The sequence below is a fragment of the Ostrinia furnacalis genome, unplaced genomic scaffold (assembly GCF_004193835.3).
Source record: "Ostrinia furnacalis isolate ACB-3 unplaced genomic scaffold, ASM419383v2 OfSCF3264, whole genome shotgun sequence".
NCBI classification, from domain to species: domain Eukaryota; kingdom Metazoa; phylum Arthropoda; class Insecta; order Lepidoptera; family Crambidae; genus Ostrinia; species Ostrinia furnacalis.
Genome location: NW_021133503.1, coordinates 193,393 through 212,538, shown reverse-complemented (window position 1 = coordinate 212,538; position 19,146 = coordinate 193,393). Strand labels below are relative to the sequence as shown.

At 41.8% G+C, this 19,146-nt stretch overlaps 1 protein-coding gene across 2 annotated transcripts in view; it reads left to right on the top strand.

Moving 5' to 3' along the window:
* The window catches only part of plx (PTB_TBC1D1_like and TBC domain-containing protein plx), a 48,196-nt gene extending 30,019 nt beyond the window's left edge, over positions 1-18,177 (top strand). For both annotated transcript variants that reach the window (XM_028311268.1, XM_028311267.1), the window contains 18 exons: positions 765-1,424; positions 2,169-2,370; positions 3,195-3,317; positions 4,091-4,206; positions 4,757-4,848; positions 5,377-5,512; positions 6,158-6,275; positions 6,561-6,663; positions 8,677-8,792; positions 9,496-9,645; positions 10,313-10,477; positions 10,866-11,030; positions 11,631-11,782; positions 12,345-12,443; positions 13,228-13,381; positions 13,640-13,809; positions 15,890-16,036; positions 16,833-18,177. In XM_028311268.1, the coding sequence (XP_028167069.1) occupies positions 765-1,424; positions 2,169-2,370; positions 3,195-3,317; positions 4,091-4,206; positions 4,757-4,848; positions 5,377-5,512; positions 6,158-6,275; positions 6,561-6,663; positions 8,677-8,792; positions 9,496-9,645; positions 10,313-10,477; positions 10,866-11,030; positions 11,631-11,782; positions 12,345-12,443; positions 13,228-13,381; positions 13,640-13,809; positions 15,890-16,036; positions 16,833-17,720 (3,756 nt within the window). In that variant the 3' untranslated portion in view covers positions 17,721-18,177. The remainder of the gene's footprint in view (positions 1-764; positions 1,425-2,168; positions 2,371-3,194; positions 3,318-4,090; positions 4,207-4,756; positions 4,849-5,376; positions 5,513-6,157; positions 6,276-6,560; positions 6,664-8,676; positions 8,793-9,495; positions 9,646-10,312; positions 10,478-10,865; positions 11,031-11,630; positions 11,783-12,344; positions 12,444-13,227; positions 13,382-13,639; positions 13,810-15,889; positions 16,037-16,832) is intronic.
* Positions 18,178-19,146: the final 969 nt, after the last annotated feature.

Sequence of the window (19,146 nt, the reverse complement as noted above, 5' to 3'; positions counted from 1 at the left end):
CATGGACAAGACAAAAATCATGTCTAATGTCCGTGTTGCACCCACTCCTCTGAAGGTTGGAGACTCTACACTCGAAGTTGTCGACAATTATGTATACCTGGGACAAACAGTCCAGTTAGGTAGGTCCAACTTCGAGAAAGAGGTCAATCGTCGAATCCAACTCGGATGGGCAGCGTTCGGGAAGCTTCGCCATATACTCATGTCCGAAATACCGCAGTGTCTCAAGACGAAAGTCTTCGAGCAGTGTGTGTTGCCAGTGTTGACATATGGATCCGAAACGTGGTCGCTTACTATGGGCCTCATAAGAAGGCTCAAGGTCACCCAAAGGGCGATGGAGCGGGCTATGCTCGGAGTTTCCCTGCGTGATCGAATCAGAAATGAGGAGATCCGCAGGAGAACCAAAGTAACCGACATAGCTCGCAGAATTGCTAAAATCAAGTGGCAGTGGGCGGGGCACATAGCTCGTAGAGACGATGGCCGTTGGGGCAGGAAAGTTCTCGAGTGGCGACCACGGGCTGGAAGACGTAGCGTGGGCAGGCCTCCTACTAGGTGGACCGACGATCTGGTAAAGGTCGCGGGAAGAGCCTGGATGCGGGCAGCGCAGGACCGTTCATTGTGGAAAACCTTGGGGGAGGCCTTTGTCCAGCAGTGGACGTCATTTGGCTGAAAAGAAAGAAAGAAAAGATTTATATGGGTACGTAAGGCGAACTTATCGTGTCATGATGCATTATCTGTCATAGCTTACAGTTATTGTTTATTTTCAGACCTCAATATACAGCAACGACTCCACAGAAAACATTTCAGAGCCAAAAAATGAGACAACCACCAAAAAAATCAACATAACACCGAGCACGACCCCTCTAGAGCCAGACAAATCTTGGAAAAGTGTTGAAATAATCCCCAAAACGAAAACAGAAGAAATAGACAAAGAATTCGACATGTTCACCAAAGAACGCGTCGAAATCAAGAAGAATCACCAAGAAACTATAGTCATCAACATTCCTAAGAATAATTTAGGCACTGTGAATGAAGATGAAGAGAAAAACGATATAAATTCAGTCATATCCGAAACTGCGTCTTCAATAACACAATTTTGTCAGACTGTCATCAAAAATGTCGAAGAAGCCGACAGAAATGAGAAGGAAAATAATCCTTTTGCGAAAGAAGCTAAAGAATCTAGTCAAACAAAATCTGTAGATGATAAAACGACTGATAATAATCAATCGCCGACGTTAAATTTTAAAGAAATATCGAGGAAACCAAAGACTGTTAATGATTTTAAAGAATCAAGTGATTTTAAAAGAGGTGGTTTGCCGGAGAATAAGCCGTTTTTGAGGGATCGTGCAGCGTCAATTGGAACGCTGAATTTGAAGACGCCCATTGCTCATTTGATTGGGGAACAAAATAGAACAATGCTTTTCCAGGTATGATTTCAATTAGCTGAAATAAAGGTCTTAGCAGACTTATCATCAACTCGGAAAGAGAACACCGTATAGCCTTTCGTGAGCTGTTATCGTCTTTCACGCGCTGTCAACTGCGAGGCGAGGCGTTTACGTTGCGGTGGGGATTGTGGCCGTTGCAGTATGGAGTTTTATACAAAGAATACTGACCGCCTCGAGTTGATACGGTTGCGATCTTTCCGGGTTGATACATGAGATACGTCATTTAAACTCACAGCTTTCCTTTTTTCTTCCTTATTCGATTTTTGGTAAGACTATTGACCGTGTGATTGTGGGCTTCTGGCAGAGTATAATAGAGACATCTTTTACTTTTCCTGTAGATGTCTAAAAGGTATATGCGATCTGGCAGTGTGGAAGGCCAAATCCACCTTTTGCCTCTGGTAAATGTGACGCGTACCAGAAAACGCAGCGTGGGACGTCCACCCATAAGGTGGACCGACGACATCATAAAGGTAGCAGGAAAGCGCTGGACGCAGGCCGCTACCAACCGGGTAACATGGAAACATTGGGGGAGGCCTATGTTCAGCAGTGGACGTCCTATGGCTGAGATGATGATGATGATGATGATGATGAAATGTTACATAGCCCATGGATACTAAATTACCTGATGATGATGATGCTGCTATCTAGGTTTAATAAATTTCTTTTCCTTCACTATAAACATTTATTTACACATTCTTTTCCTCAACTGAAATACTTTCTTTCCAGGTTGGCCGTTCAGAGCTACGGCTGATAAGCCCAGATAGGAAGCAAATCTTGCTCCACCGGGAGTTCAAAGACGTAGCCAGCTGTGTGTTGGGCAGGATACACAAGGAACACTTTGGCTTCGTTTGCAGGGAGACCAACGAGTCGTACGCTTGTTATGTGTTCAAGTGTGAGAGCGATTCAGTTGCCTGTGAGGTTATTAATGGTAAGTTTAAGGACGCCTTCACATTTAGGCGATAAATGCGCGACACACGCGCTGCCGATAATTTCATACTATTTTTTTATTTATTTATTTATTTACACTTTTGCACATACATATGTACAGTGGCGGACTTAATGCCAGGTGGCATTATCTGCCAGTCAACCACAGGTCGAGTAGAGAGATTAAGGTTACTATATGACGGCGGAAGCCTGCTTTCAAATTATAAAAACGCCGCTGCCGCGTTGCAGTCGCGATTCTGTCGCCCTAATGTGACACCTCGGTCTAACACCTTTTGGATCTGGTGAAGGTCGCGGGAAATACCTGGATGCGGGTAGGACCAGCTGTGAAAATCCTTGAGGGAGACCTTTGTTTAACAGTGGACGTCATTGAACTGAAATGAATGAACCAACGAAACCCTTTTCATAAAGTAACCCATTCAACCCGTATTGGATAACCTCGTTTCAAGCGGCCATCGAAGGTGCGTTAGTAGCGATGTAGACTCAATAAAAATGGCGCTTTTATAAATTGTTGTGTGCACAAGCCCTAAGTGTAGAATAAGACCACTCCTACTCTTGACGTGGATGTCTTAAGAGGCGACTAAGGGACAAATATGCGAACCTCCGGCCTCCCCAACCCGTCTGGCCAGCGTGGGGAGTGTAGGACAAATCCATTTGCCTCTGGTAAATTAGAGTCGTGCTCCTGCAGTGGAGACTAAATGACCTGATGACGAGCCAAAGATGCTACATCAAGTTAATAGGCATCTTATCAAGCTGTAATAGAGTCTATTTTCGAACAGCAAATTGATCGTCCTAATATTTTCTTTTCAGCAATAAAGCAAGCGTTCGTAGCACACGCTGAGCTTTTGAAGAAATCCCGAGAGAAGTCGCCGAACATGACTTGCGAACATTGCCCCATGCTGTGGTACCATCGACTGTGCCATGATATTGAAGGTAGGTACTTATACTTATTTGTAGTACAGTCAGCGTCATAATATAGTTCTTGACACGCAAAGTGGCCAAAAAGTTGACAACCCAACCTTATTCCAATTGTAACAAAGACGTGTTGCGAACTTTTTGGCTACTTTGGGTGTCTCGAACTATTTGACGCTGACTGTACCTATATGCTATTTATTATGCAATAAGACCGTTTTTTTGCTGTCGAAAGTAAGGTAACCTCATATCAAAGTAAACACTATAGCACCTACGACGACCTCATAAAGGTAGGAGGAAGGCGCTGGATGCAGGCCGCTACCAATCGCGCGATGTGGAAGTCATTGGGGAGGCCTATGTTCAGCAGTGGAAGTCCTGTGGCTGAAATGATGACGATGAAGTTAATATAGGTGCTATGTGCTACTGATGATATATAAACGGTAAAATAAACTAATATACTGCCCCATATCTAGTCCCAAACTAAGCAAAGCTTAACTTGTTATACATGTACTAATAGTATACGTATAAAGAGGAAAGATTTGATTGTTTGTTTGGAGATATGCTCCAGAACTACTGGACCGATTTGAAAAATTCTTTCACCATTAGAATCCTAATAATTTTCTGCGTAACATAGGCTATAAAGTGTGTTATTATAGGCACATAAAGAATACATTACATTACAAAGAATAAGTACATAAAAAACACCTAAACCAATACAGATGTTCACGCGCCACATATTTGTATGGTGCGGGGATCGAACCCTCGACCTCTATAAGGACAATTATTTATTACAGGTATGAACGAAAAGAAAATCCACGCTTTCATATTGAGACGCGTGGAACAACTACCTGAAGATGAACAGGAGTTGATCATCACCAAGTATCAAGGGGGAACCAATCACATGTACGAGGTAAGGGGAATTCTTTTACAGAATAGAGCATAATAATGTCATAGTCTGAGTGGTTGAAATAACCGCCTCTGTGGTCTAGTACCACCTGCTTCAGACGCAGAGGTCCCGGGTTCGATTCCCAGTGGGGTCAAATTCGGTTTGGTTGGTGGTAGGGTTTGTTCTAAGTCCGCCTGGCTAGCTACCGCCATCTTACCGAAGTCAGTCGCAATAACAACAATGTTAACAGCATTGTTGTGTTCCGGCAGTTACAGGTAAGATAGCCAGTTCCTCCGTGGTTGAGGAATCCGGGTGAAGCTCGCTTCCTTTCGGTCTGATCATCACTTACCATCAGGTGAGGTACAGGCCAAGAGCTTCCTCGTTGTAAATAAAAAAATCCTGTTCATTTTAAAATCATATTATCTACACCAGGTTTCGTTGTAGGAGTAGCAGTAGAATCATCCTTTCTGCTAAGAAAGATCCACTAGGATAGCTTTCAGTGGTTTCAGCTTCACAGATAGTCAGTCAGTAACGAACCTTTTATGTAGATTCTATAAAGTTTTATTATCTTCAGGTGACCGAACACAATGCATTCCTGATGATGCTCCTCCGGGCTCACTGCGAAGCGAAACAGCTAAGACACGTTCACGACACCGCTGAAAACAGGTGGGTACTAACGTTTCCATTTGATTTTAACATAGAAGCCATGATAGCCGAACGGTGAAGGGGTCGGACTGGCCGACTCGTGATCCGAGGAACGCGGAACCGCGCCGCCGCTCGACTATTTTGGTGAGCTCACTTGTGACACAAGCATTTAGCTTAGTACGAGGAGCTAACGGAACTATTAGTAACTTGTGGAATACAGAAATACTGATGATATTCTATGGTATTTCCGCTTACCAGTTGGCGTCACTGGCAAGCAAAATTGCTAGTAGTTTTGACAGTGGCGCAAACTGGTGTTTTTGCTAAGGAATTGGCGCTACTGGCAAAATTCGTGATAATCAACAATCAACCTAGTGTGTGCAATGCAAATAGTCTTCATTAGCAGAAGATGTTTCAAATACAAAGTTATCAATTTTTTTAATCTCCTTCCTACAATGAAATGGCAGTTTGACACCAACGCTATTGAGCTATCAGTCACTTTTTTCGTCAGTCCATCAAGCAGATAATTTAGATCCGTCTTTATCTTTTCAGATCGGAGTTTCTGAACCAGTACCTAGGTGGTAGCACCATCTTTATGAAGGCCAAGCGATCCCTATCCAGTGGGTTCGACCACCTCCTCAAAAGGAAGGCCAGTAGGGACGACGGCACCCTATTGCAGATGAAAAAGGTAATTATAAGTCTGTTAATCTGGTAATCTGTAGGGACTATTTCCACCTCTCGTTCCCACCGCTGCAACTCCTGTGTAGCCAGGAACTACAGCTTGACCGCCAATAACCCAACTAGTGAAGGTCAAGTTTGTACTCTGTTGAGTAGAATAGGGCCACCCCCGCTCTTTCCGTGGATGTCGCAAGAGATGACTAAGGGACAAATAATATGCGAACATCAGGCCTCCCCAACACGTCTGGCCAGCGTGGGGAGTGTCCAAATCTTTCATTCATCATCATCATCATCATTTCAGCTACAGCAGGACGGCCACTGTTGAATATGCCTCCCTCAATGATTTCCATATTGCCCGGTTGGTAGCGGCCTGCGACCAGCGCCTTCCTGCTACCTTTATGATCTTTCATTTTCCTCTTGTAAATTGGAGAGGGTCATGCTCCTACAATGGAGTCTAAATGACTTGATGATGATAATATCAGTACCTTTCTAGATATTAAGCTGTCACAAAAACCATACAATGAAAACTCCAATTAAAGGTCGTGGGTTCGATTCCCACCTTAAGCAGTTTCATTTTTTTAAGTTATTTAAAAGGCAATTCGATTTTTTCAAGTGATTTAGAACTGTAGTGAAAGTTCTCTTATATTTACTCCAGGAGCCATCCCCTCTACCTACCAGTATGGATAGCCCCACAGAGACACCGAACCTGGACCTTCTGTCACCAGATGCGAGAAGCAAGTCACTGTCGCCCGGTTCTGCTTTACAGGATTCAGGTATTTCTGCTGGTTTATCCCAGATTTGGAGAACAATTTTCAAGGATTTGTTTTTTTACGGAACCCTAAAGGCAGCAGACATATGAACTCTGAAAGTGATCAATACCGTATCGCCTTTTCCGAGCTGTCATATTCATTCCGGCTAAGTGTGCCTTGCAGTACGGAGTTTCATACAAAGAATATACCAACCGCCTTGAGTTGATACGGTTACAATCCGTTTCCGGGTTGATAAGTGCGCTTCGTCCTTTATTTTAATGGTTATATTAATATCTTTATGCTTCTCAGATCCGACGCCATCTCCCAGAACTCCATCGGCAGTGCCAGAAGAAGAATCGGAAGAAGCCAGAGAAGAACCTGGGACTCCTGTCAACTCACCCATGATGGATATGTAAGCACCTGTCGTTTCAGCCAAAAGACGTCCACTGCTGGACAAAGACCTTCGCTAATAATTCCCACAACGACCGGTCCTGCGCTGTCCACACCCAGATACTTCCCGCGACGTTCACCAGATCGTCGGTCCACCTAGTGGGGGGCTTGCCCACTTATATCCAGGTTAATAAATATCAGTGTGCTTACCATGAGTTTACGTTAGGCGTTGCTCGCTAGCGAGTACCTACGGGAAACGGGAATCTGTTTGCTATCTCGGACTTATTTTAGAGAAAAACTTTAGTTTTGTCGAGCACATTAAACAGATCGGTGAAAAAGCTAAAAAGAACTTTTATGCCTTAAGTCACATTTCAACCTCGACGTGGGGTCTAACGTTTAAAATCCTCCGAGTAATATATTCGGCCACTTATTTAAGCTCCATTTGCTATGGTGCACCAGTTTGGGCTGACAGAGCTACTATAGGAGCCGCTCGACGGAAACTACTCCAAAGTCAACGCCTTGCATTGATTTTTCTTTGCAAAGCTTACAGAACTGTGAGCACGGAGGCTCTGCCAGTCCTGGCTGGTGTACTGCCGGTCGACTTAGAGGTACAAAAGCGTGCGGCTATGTACTTCGCATCAAGGGAAAATATAACCTCCGATTTCTTAAATAGCCGCGATCGTTCTAAAATAAGTCGATTATTTGATTCCCGAGAAGTCGTTGAAGAAGATTTACTTAATGAATGGCAAAAAAGATGGGATACGTCAGTCAAAGGACGTCACTTATATAAATTCTTCCCGAATGTACGCGAACGTCTAACTAGGCGATGGTTAGAAATCGACCATTGCTCGTCGCAGTTCCTCACGGGACATGGCAACTTTAAACATAAACTTCACGAATTCAAACTAGTTCCGTCTCCTTTTTGCGAGTGTTCCACTGATGATGTCAGTCATGAGCAGTCTGCCCATCATATCTTGTGGGAGTGTGATCTTTGGAAACATGAACGTGATATAATGCTTAATTCAATACAACATACATCTGTTTCCGCAATTTATTACACCGATCTTGTCGCGACAAGGAAAAATTTCCGTGCTTTTAAGCGATTTTGTGAAAAATATTATTGGCAGGTAGTTGCTAATTGCTCATAAGATAGGCCCCCTTAATTTAATTTATTGTCCGTGGTGCATAATCTTTTCTTAAAGGTTTTAAACCTTTGTTTGTCACCTGTCATCCGCTTTGCAATGGAGGGAAGTCGAACCTTAATTTCGAACTCCTCCTATGTTCTTCTGATTAATTTCGTTGCGGGTCCAATGACAGTTTAACTTTCCCCCGGGACAAACTTGGCCTTCATTGGTTGGGTTTTTGTGGCGGTCAAGCTGTAGATCCTGGCTACACAGGAGTTGCAGTGGTGGGAACGAGAGGTGGGAATAGTCCCGTTTTTAGCGAGTACCTACATAGTACGTCAAAAAAATCTATGAAGATTTTAGTTCTTGAAAGTATCCGCTAGGGGCGCTGAATAATCTGTCATACATTTAATGTAATTTTTTTACGCAGTCGCTAGCGAGCACACGTAACGTAAACTCATGGTAAGCACACTGATGATAGAAGGCCGCTACCAATCTATCAACATGGTTGGAAAGCATTCGGGGAGGCCTATGTTCAGCCTAATGACGTCCATTGCTGGACAAAGGTTATTCTGATTGGTCATTTAAAACATTTGTTATCTTCTCACTCCTTTCCTCTCCGCTTCAGTGGAAACTGGGCCTTAAACAGAGAATAAAGAAAACATAAACTTGGGAAACATCTTTTATTCCTTTAATAATGCGCTGATAAGACCCTCCTAACCTAATGATATCATCATCAGATCATTTAATCTCCACTGCAGGAGCACGACCCTCTAATTGACCAGAGGCAAATGAAGGATTTGTCCTACACTCCCCACGCTGGCCAGACGGGTTGGGGAGCTGAAGGCAGATATTGTCGACACTTTAGTATGCTGTATTTGGATGGCTAAAATATTTCTCTATCTTAACAGATTCCTGAAAGTGAGTGACTCGCGACCAAACGCCACCGGGAGCGGCACAGAAACTGAAGCCACGTGGAGGCAGACCATCTACGAGAAAGTTGTGCAGCCCCCTGATGTTCAGGAAGGTATTTCGTTCATTCATTCACTCACTCATATTTAACTCACTCTCCTCTCATGGACTCTTTCTAACTTAACATGTGGAGCGTTCATTGGAGGCCAAGTATTTGACTCACTTATTCACTTACTGTTTCACTCACTAACTCACTTACTGTCAGTGAAACAGTTACTCAAATCTTTATCACATCATATTCTCAGTTATTGCAATCTTAAGTTGTTGTTGTTTCAGTACCTCAACTATGGACATTTCTATTTAGCATAATTATTATTATTATTCGTTAATCTCTACAGTCAAAGCCTTTTAATTGATTCATGTTGGTACATACTCGTACAGAGGTATCATAAAATAAAGATAAATAGTCGTATTATACATAGTACATTATAATATGATCGTTTCATCCAAGAAGACGTGCCCCACCAAATTTTGGTCAAGGGAAACGCGAGGTGCGGGGAGTTTAATCCGAGTAATACGAGCGTCATTTTTGCAGTGTGCGTGCACTCATGGTTATTTAGCATGTACCGATAATACTCAAACATTAGCCGAAGAATGGTGGGTTGCGTCTTCGTGGATGAAACGATATACCTGTAATTTCAGTGAATAAGATAGTTGGGTAAGCTGTTTGACTCACTCATCCATTTTCTGTCTCGCTCATTTATTTATACCTTTACTTATTCAGAAATATGGTTCAAAACCCCGTATTTTTCCCATAGGAGACCTCAGCCAAGCCATGAACTTACTGGGACAGCCATCGGCGCCCAAAGGCAAGAGGACTAAGGAACAGCTCAAGCAGTTATGGAAGATGGCCATCGACCAGACCATACTCCTCGTGAGAATGGAGAAGGAGAATGCTAAACTGAAAGGTACGCGATGGTCTTTTCATCATCATCATATCATTTCAGCCACAAGACGGCCACTGCTGAACAAAGGCCGGTTGACCGGTTGGTACCGGCCTGCATCCAGCGCCTTTCTGCTACCTTTATGAGGTCCTCTGTCAACCATGTAGATGGATGTCTCACGCTACGCTTGCGCACGTGACCTCCATTCCAGAATCTTGTTGCCCCATCAGCTGTCAGTTTAGGCGTGCTATGTGCCCTGCCCATTGCCACTTCAGTTTGCTAATCCGTTGACCTTTAAAGATTGCATGCAGGAAGAAGTGGGAAATTATTGGGGAAGGCTTGTGTATGTGGACGTCCAGAGGCTGAATGATGATGTTACGGATTTTGACACTCACCACGCTAACCAGACGGGTTGGGGAGGCCTGATGTCGCCTCTTACGATATCCACGGGAAGGTCGTTTATTTGTTTGGGTTTTTATTGGCGGTCAAGCTGTAGATCCTGGCTACACAGGAGTTGCAGCGGTGGGAACGAGAGATGGGAATACTCAACAATGGGATTCTACTCTGCAGGCACTACATGGCTAATTTCGTCACGAATTTATTTTTAACTGTCCCGTATCTACTAAAATAATGGGGATGCTACTTTTTCGGAAACCTTAAGGTTAATTTTGTCATGAATTTACCATTACAGAGAGCGAAGAATCGTCAGCAGTGCGTCGTATAAAGCTGGAATACACTGAGCTAGGGGTGTGCGACGCGGGGGTCACGCTAATGTGGGATCAGCTGCTGTCCCGGGACGTCTCCCGACCCATGGCCCGGATCGACCGGCATATGCTGACCCAGGCTGTTATACAGGGTGAGTTCTTTTATCATTGAAATCTTTCTGACTATTAAATCAACGAAAAAAATCTTTCTTTCTTTGAACTCAACATAAAAAGGCCGAAGCGTTAATATCCTATACGTGAAGACTTCGGACTGGCCGAGATCCGAGGAACATCGCGCTGGTACGAATCCCGCCGCTGCTGGAATATTGTGGTGAATCCACTCGTAACACAAGCATTATTAAACACATTACTTTACTCTTTATTCCCCACTAATATTTCAAATGCGAAGGTAACTCTTCTTTGTTTTTCTGTTATGCTTTCACATCTAAACCATTGAACCGATTTTCCGGAGTTTTGGGAAGGGATAGTTTTTAGGAAAAAGCTGCTTTTGAAATAACCATGGAATATAATTTTGTTCAGGTGTCCCTCGCATGTCCCGCGGAGCCGTCTGGTACTTCCTGGCAGAGCAGGCCGCCTTCCGGTCTCCCCCACCAGATGTGAAAGCCTTTCCGCTGTATCACGCAGCCTACCGCGCGTTACTGGCAGGCTTGACGAAGCACCAGCACGCTATACTGATTGACTTGGGTATGTATCATCATAATTTCAGCCACAGGACGTCCACTGCTGAACATAGGTCCCTCAATGATTTCCATGTTGACCGGTTGGTAGCGGCCTGTGTGCAGCGCCTTCCTGCTGCCTTTACTGCGACGAAATAAAGCTGTGCTGTTGACACCGAATTCTCTGCTATTGGAGTAAATAATTATCTATGATTCATGGTGCATTTTCAACAGGTTACTAGTATTTTTTAACTCAAGTTTATTGGAGCTTACTAGCTGTGTCCACGTTTCATACGCGTGAAGATCATTTGAATTTTTCGTTCGCAACATCTTTTATTGATGTTTTGCTTCTATTGATCGTAGAGTGACGGTCACTGATTGACTGACTCACTCACTCATCACGAAATCTCAGAAATTACAAATGCTAGGAGTCTAAAATTTTGCATAGGGGTTCCTACGTAGGTGCTCACTAAGACGGGATTATGCAAAATTCAATCTCTAATGGTTAAACGGAGTTCACGCGTACGAAATCGCGGGCGGCCGCCCGCTAGTTTTATACAGAAATTAATGAATTCCATTTTTATTTTCAACCTAAGCTAAAGAACAAATCAATTTCTTTTCTCCCCAGGTCGCACGTTCCCCAAGCATTCCTACTTCGCGTCAGCTCTAGGGCCGGGTCAGCTGGCTCTGTACAACATCCTGAAGGCGTACTCATTACTGGACCCTGATGTAGGCTACTGTCAGGGTCTGAGCTTCGTCGCTGGGGTGCTGTTATTGCATGTAAGTTTATACTCTGTTTCTCACTCACTCACTCTCTCTCTCTCACTCACTCACTCACTCACTCACTCACATACTCACTCACTCATTTACTCACTCACTTACTCACTCACTCATTTACTCACTCACTCACTCACTCTCTACTCGACTCTTTGTATATTTTCACTATTCACAACGTGTTAGTCATTCGATTACACTGCGAGAAGAATTGCTTTAAAGGAACAAACCCATAGTTGCACTCCTTCTAGTTCAACTAACGTAGTTGATGTTAGTTGGATTCTCAAAACTACGTTAGTGAGTTGGTCTCTCTCCACTACAACGTCAGTGTGTTAAGCTATTTTCACTATGAGCTGGTCTCTTTCCATAAATTATGTGGATACGTTGTAAGTTAGATTTTCTCTACTTCTATAGTGATTGGAATCTTTCTTCTACTACTTACTGACTCCTTTGGTATTTTTCCACAATATTATCAAGTTTTTGAAAGCCACAAAGGTGCGTCCCGTGATCACTAGATCACTTTAAAAAACCACAATGATTATTTACTTATCCAATGCTATTATTTCAGATGGAAGAAGCAGAAGCATTTGTGCTACTCCGTCACCTGATGTTCAGGCGAGGTCTTCGGAAGCAGTATCTGCCCGACATGAGTGCTTTGCAAGTCCAGGTAGGTACTTACCAGTGAATCATCAACCGTCACAAAGTCCCAAAACGTGTCACAGTGTTACTCGTTTGGGTGTGACTCGTTAGGAACAAGCTTTCTCAAAATTATATTTATTTCGTGTAGTTATGGGCTTGTTCTTGACTGACGGGGTGGGGATGTTGAAATGAGATCCTTTGCTAGAGAGAGAGCTTGCCCAGAAGATGTACACTCGTGGCTTGAAGGCTTAGGGCCTAATGGTTGCCTTATAGTAGCTGCTGTGATGAAATAGCACCAGAAACAATCTATCCCCGAAACAACAAGTTTTGTTTATTTTGGGACTGGATGATGCTGTGTAAAATCATCAGGCTATTGAGTCTCCACTGCAAGAGCACAACCCTCTACTTTGCTACAAATGGAGGATTTGTCCTACACTCCCCACGCTGGTCAGACGGGTTGTGGAGGCCTGATGTTTGCATATTTGTCCCATAGTCGCCTTTACGACATCCACGGGAAAAGTGGTGTTCTATTCTACTCTGCCGGAATCCCATGGCAAGATTCCCAAGCATACAATGTGCTGTAGCTGTAGACCCTGACTACACAGGAGTTGCAGCGCGGTGGGAACGAGAGGTGGGAATACTTTAACCCACAAATGCTTGCTTAAGTGAAGCTGCAAATCGAACGCACAGCGTTGAATAGAGCTCTGTGATTGGTTCGTGTGTCACTCTCTGCGTCCACGCGCACTGCGAGACCTCATAGTAATGTTTGTGAATACGGGCATAAGCATATTATGGTATTTCTATTTTTCCAGCTGTACCAGCTGTCTCGCCTCCTTCGAGATCATGAACCGGAGTTACACGCGAAACTGGAGTCTCTGGATATATCTCCAGCGTTATATGCTGCACCATGGATGCTTACGCTGTTCACCAGTCAGTTTCCTCTTGGATTCGTCGTGAGGGTGTTTGGTAAGTTGAGAGAATAAAGGTCATAGCAGACTTATTTAATTTAATTTAAAAATCTTTACTGAACGCAACATAAAAATACGAGGTACAAAAGGTGAGCTTAATGCCATAAGGCATTCTCTCCCAGCTGACCTTGGGCAAAATCAACTCTGAAAGGGATCAACAACGTATCGCCTGTTAAGAGTTGTCATCGCCTCAGTCAGTCACATTTGAGTTATATTATTTAGATTTTGCAGTAAATACTATTTATCTCCTTTCCAGACCTGATCTTCCTCGAGTCCTTAGACGTGGTGTTCTCCGTCTCGCTCGCTCTCCTCTCAGCGCATAGAGACGGCCTGATGCTGTGCGAAAGCTGCGAGGAAGCGGCCGAGTATCTGAAGCACAAGCTGCCTGATATGAACCGGGTGTTCTATGAGAAGGTCATGAAGAAGGTAAGGGTTTAGGCGAAAGGTGTCATGTTGTAGGGCACTAAGGATCAAATTACTATTGTCATTTAAAGCATAAGCTGCCTGATAGAAGAAGGTGCTTACTCTAAAGCGGGTCGTATTGTGATGCGTTAAGGATTAAATCGCTGTGAGGCTGTGACATTTGAGGCACAACTTGCCTCATAGAATAAGTTAAATGTTTACACTGAAATGTGTCGTGTAGTAAGGCATTAACCCTTAAATTGGCACTCATTGAACCCTTGCTTCAAAAATGGTCAAATTTGAGATTTAGGTATTGTTTTGATAGATTAAGAAAAAAAAGTTTTCTTTTTGAAAAATTTTCAATTAGTATAGAAGTTATGACATGTCACTCAAAACGGACATTGCCAATTATTTAGCATTACATCCATGTCACTTAGGGCGGACATTGCCAGTTTAGGAAAACAAACGTAAAACAACTTTTATTAATAACAATACAGGAATCCCTGATAATCAGCCTCGGGCTAATCCAGCGCCTTTTGCAATCCATCCGGACTATTTACTGTTGATTTTACATAAATTTATCAAAAAATACCCAGACATATAAAAAAAGAAACTGACTGCCTGATTATCAACATAAATCCCAAACCAGTGGGTATAAAGACACAAATTTTGGCATGTAGGTTCCTTATTAGGGTCTAAGGGTGTGATCAGAAAGGATTTTTCCAAAATTACCCCCTAAGGGGGTGAAATGGGGGTCCAAAGTTTGTAGGGCAAAACAAAATTAGTTGCACTATTTAATTCGAAACTTCACAGGAGAACTCCGATGGATAAATTAATAAACACGTGTTTCAGGTTATTTCAGAATTCAACCCCTAAAAGGGGGAAATGGGGCAAAAATGTCTAAAAATCCACATGAGTATTTATTACTGATAAATGGCGTTGTCTGTTTTAAGTGACATAACATTTGTAACCTTGAAATGAATGAAAAAGAATCGATATTTTTTTACAGTTTTGGCAATAATCGTCAGTTTTATTCGTTAATATTCTAAAATCAGTCAATAAAGCACAAGAACAAGTGTAATACCCACAGTGTTGCCATATTTATCAACAGCGAAAACTTGACCTTCCTGTTGCAGTTATTCAACTGTCTTAATTTTTAAAATTCGCGGTTTTTTATGGAGCTACTGCCCCGTGTTTCACATAAAATATCATGCTTTTTATAAAATATCCCTTGAAAATCGATAAATTGCTTTAATTTAGATTCTGTAGGCAATTGTTTGACATGTCCTTTATAACGGACAGAAACCATTTAAGGGTTAAGAATCAAATTGCTGTTGGTATCTGAAGCACAAGCTTGTGTGTTCTATAAGAAGGTTATGAAGAAGGTAAGGGCTTACAGCCCGATGGATTAGCAAGCTGAAGTGGCAATAGGCAGGGGACATAGTACGTAGAACTGACGGCCGATGGTGGCAGCAAGATTCTGTAGTGGAGGCCGCGTACCGGAAAGTAGAGCGTGGGACGTCCACCCACAAGGTGAGCCGACGACCTCATAAAGGTAGCAGGAAGGCGCTGGATGCAGGCCGCTACCAACCGGGCGATGTGGAAGTCATTGGGGGAGGCCTATGTTCAGCTCCAGCCACTATCCTAAATGATGATGATGACTTACTTTTTCACTTAATGTTCTATGCCCTAGATGGGGCAGAGGGTGTCCATAACAGTCCTCCATCGCATTCAGTCTTGAGCTTCGCGTTTGATAATGATCATTAATGACGATAATGAAGTGATTCTCCACTATAGTGGAGGAGGCTCATAGTCCAGCAGTGGACTGTAAAGGGCTGTCTTCTTCTTTTCGTGTCGATAACAAACCTACCAACCGGGTAACATGGAAAGTATTGGGGGAGGCCTATGTTCAGCAGTGGACGTCCTATGGCTGAGATGATGATGATGATGATGAACAAACCTACACAGCATCGGCCCAAAACTCCATCACAAGAATGGCGTTGTCAGTCTAACCTTAATTAAATGTGCAGTTGTTTTTGGGCTGTTGATGATGATGACGATGATGATGATGATGATGAAGTAAGCTTACACTGATTCTCTCCAGGTCCTCTCCTACGACATCAGTCGCCAGCTCAGCGACTATGCCGTAGAATACGCGGTGCTACGCGAAGAGATGCCGCGACTGGCAACCCTGACTGAAGACAATAGAATGCTGACAGCAGACAAGAACAGGATGACTGAGGAGTTGGATGTGAGTAGCACCAGGCCTGTTCATCTCCGCGAGTTTGCATCGAAAACAAAACACGCGCGACTACCCCTCCTGCGGTACCTAATCGACAGGACAATCACGAGCGAGTATTGACGCACGCACGTGTATTCTTCACCACTACCATTCACCACACCATTCTTCAACACCATTTGCATTGTAAAGACAATAAACTATAATGTAAAAACGGTGGTGTAAATTAATACTGTGCAGTATTTTTAACTGCCTGAATAATAATAGAAACACAGAACATAATTCATGCACAAAGAAAACCTTCTGTGGTAGTACTTATTATTATTCTGTGGTAGCAGCTCTGGTATAGAGAAAAATATTTTTATTGGTTTGAAACTTTATGTTGTCCCACATAAAGAAAGTTCAAAATATGGTGGTCCATTCTATAACCACCAGGTAATCTTAAGCCTTCAGTTGGAGTAGAGAAAAAATAATGATGTTTTTTTGGACTAAGAGGCTACACAAACTTATTCATCACCTTTTGTTATTTATGTTTGAGCAGCTCCTAGATGTTCATCAGCTTTCCACTTTCAAACTATATTTTTTTTAACCTTAGATAACAAGTGACTGATTAAATTTAAGCAAAATCACTGAAACTTTAAATTGTTTCTCATGCTGGTATTTCTCTAGTGTGAGAGGGATTAAAATTGGAAGATGGGAAAATGTTGTTACTAAGTAGTTATGTTATTAGGAATGTATCCATTTATAGAAGTCTAACTTCAAATAAAAAAAAAGAAACTGATCCAAATTAATCTATTTTTCTTTACAGTCTGCAATGGACGCCATCACAAATTACCAGAAGTCCCAAGCGCGTCTGGAATCACAAAACAAGCAGCTGGAACAACAAATAACGCTACTAAGCCGGTACATATCAGCTCATCAACGCCAGGACATGCCAGCAGAGATCAAGAGGATCGTCCAAAATCACTCCAAACGCCTCTCTTTCAGCTCCAAAATAAGCTCATTTTCTTCCAAGTTTACCTCCAATGACGAAGAGGAAGAAACCAAGAAGGTTTTCAAGACTGGAGTATCAGCTCCGAATTTGTTCTCCAAGATATCCAAAGAAGATGTCATGAACGCTGTGAATAGAGACAGAACCCCGGAGAATGATAGAAAGTCCTTCATAATGAGGAAGTCCCAGTCAGTCCATTCGGGTTTGATAGCGAATAACCTAAAGAACTATCCTTTAAAAGTCTTAGAAGAGAAGACTGAAGATAACAGAAGATCTGACAGCTTCAGAGATAGAGCAGATCTGAAGGACTCCTTAAAAGAACTAGGGAAGAAGAATACTGGTTTCTTTGCAAGCACACACGAGCAAATCCGTCAAGAGAGGTTATTCGAGCAGCAGTTAAAGCACGATTTTGACGAGAATTTGAAGAAATTAGACGAGAAAATCGAGAACAAATCGTACATCGATGATTTGAACCTGTTCCAGGGTAGAAAAAGCATGTCCCTGAATCTGAAACCTAGGGAACATAAAGATGATAGTGGATTTGTAACGCCTTTAAGTCCTGATGATAAGAGAGATGATACACACTCAGTGATATCTCATCCCCTTAGCGATTGCGATGTGGACATCAAGTTCGATGGACAGTCGACCAAATTGAAGCAAATCAGGCCTTTTAAACACCCAGTAACTGCTACTAAAGATACGTAGTAGTTATAAGAGGTTTTAATGTTGCTATTATAGAACAACTGTTCTTAGCATTTGAGTTAAAGTAATTCAATTGTGGTCCATTTCAAAGAGTGAAAACTGAATGGTTTCTTTCGAAATAACAAGATGATTAATTTTTACAGTTACAGAAACTACTGTAAAATACCATAAATCCAATAAAAATGGTTCAAAAAGAACATAAATAACATCAAATATATTAAAAAAATCTTGCCATACACAAATAAATGAGTTCGAGAACTAAATTGACAAAAACATGTATGTCGTCCATCGCTGTAAGTATTTTATATAGCTCTGCAGCTACAGCCTGATGTGTATATTGTTATTATTATTCGCATTATGTAGTTAATATAGTATTAATTATATTAAAATTATAGTAACTGAAGATAGTTTGACCATTAAAAGACGTCATCAACAGGTCATTTAGTCTCCATTGTAGGAGAGAGGGTCCTCTCTAATTTACCAGGCAAATGGAGGATTTGGCCTACACTCCCCACGCTGGCCAGACGGGTTGGGGAGGCCTGATGTTCGCATATTTTTGTCCCTTAGTCGCCTTTCACAACTATAATGAAGTAAAAGTTTTACCAAAGATAATTAAATATTAAAAGTCCCTTTTTATGGTCAGATATTTTATTAACCAAGAAAAGTAGTTCCATTAAAGTGTTCACTTTTTGCCAGATATAAAAATATTTTTGTGATTATTAGACGTGTTATTTGTAAGGTAAGGCTTCCTGTATTTACTAAATCGATATAGATTTTTAAAAGCTTACATTTTGTACTTAAGTCACAACTTATACATTTTTGAAACTTATTAAAAACAAACCTGGTGGTTAAATATAATGATCGAGCGGCGACTCTTACCGCCAAAAAAATTTTAATAACCTGGTGGTTAATTTAGTAATGCTTCAAAATGTTGGTAAAAATCGGCACTAAATAACAAAAAAATACAGAAAATAATATTAAAAGAGTGGTCTATTTTCTTTGAGTACTCTGCCGGAACTACATGGCTAAATTATATACAGAAATAACTCTTCAAAATGTATAACATAAAATATCTAAAGGTAAGGAGTATTACATTGCACGATAAGTAGGTAAATAGGTACTAAGTGTGTGAGCTTAAGAATATTTCAGCAGGTTAGGCTTACAAAATATACGTAGAAAAATATTACGTATATACACCAAGAAAAATATTATTACAGAAAAATGTTAGCTGCATTTTTGGTCAATTTAATTATCTTCCATTATTTATTACATTAATTTTAGTCAGTTAAATAGATAAGTTAAATGTTTAATTAAATTTTAGGTAAAACATAATATTTCTTCCGACATTTTTGTGTATTTTAAATCATTTTCACAATGTGCCTGCTCACGACATTATAATATAAAAAATATTAGGGTTCCGTTTTTTGCC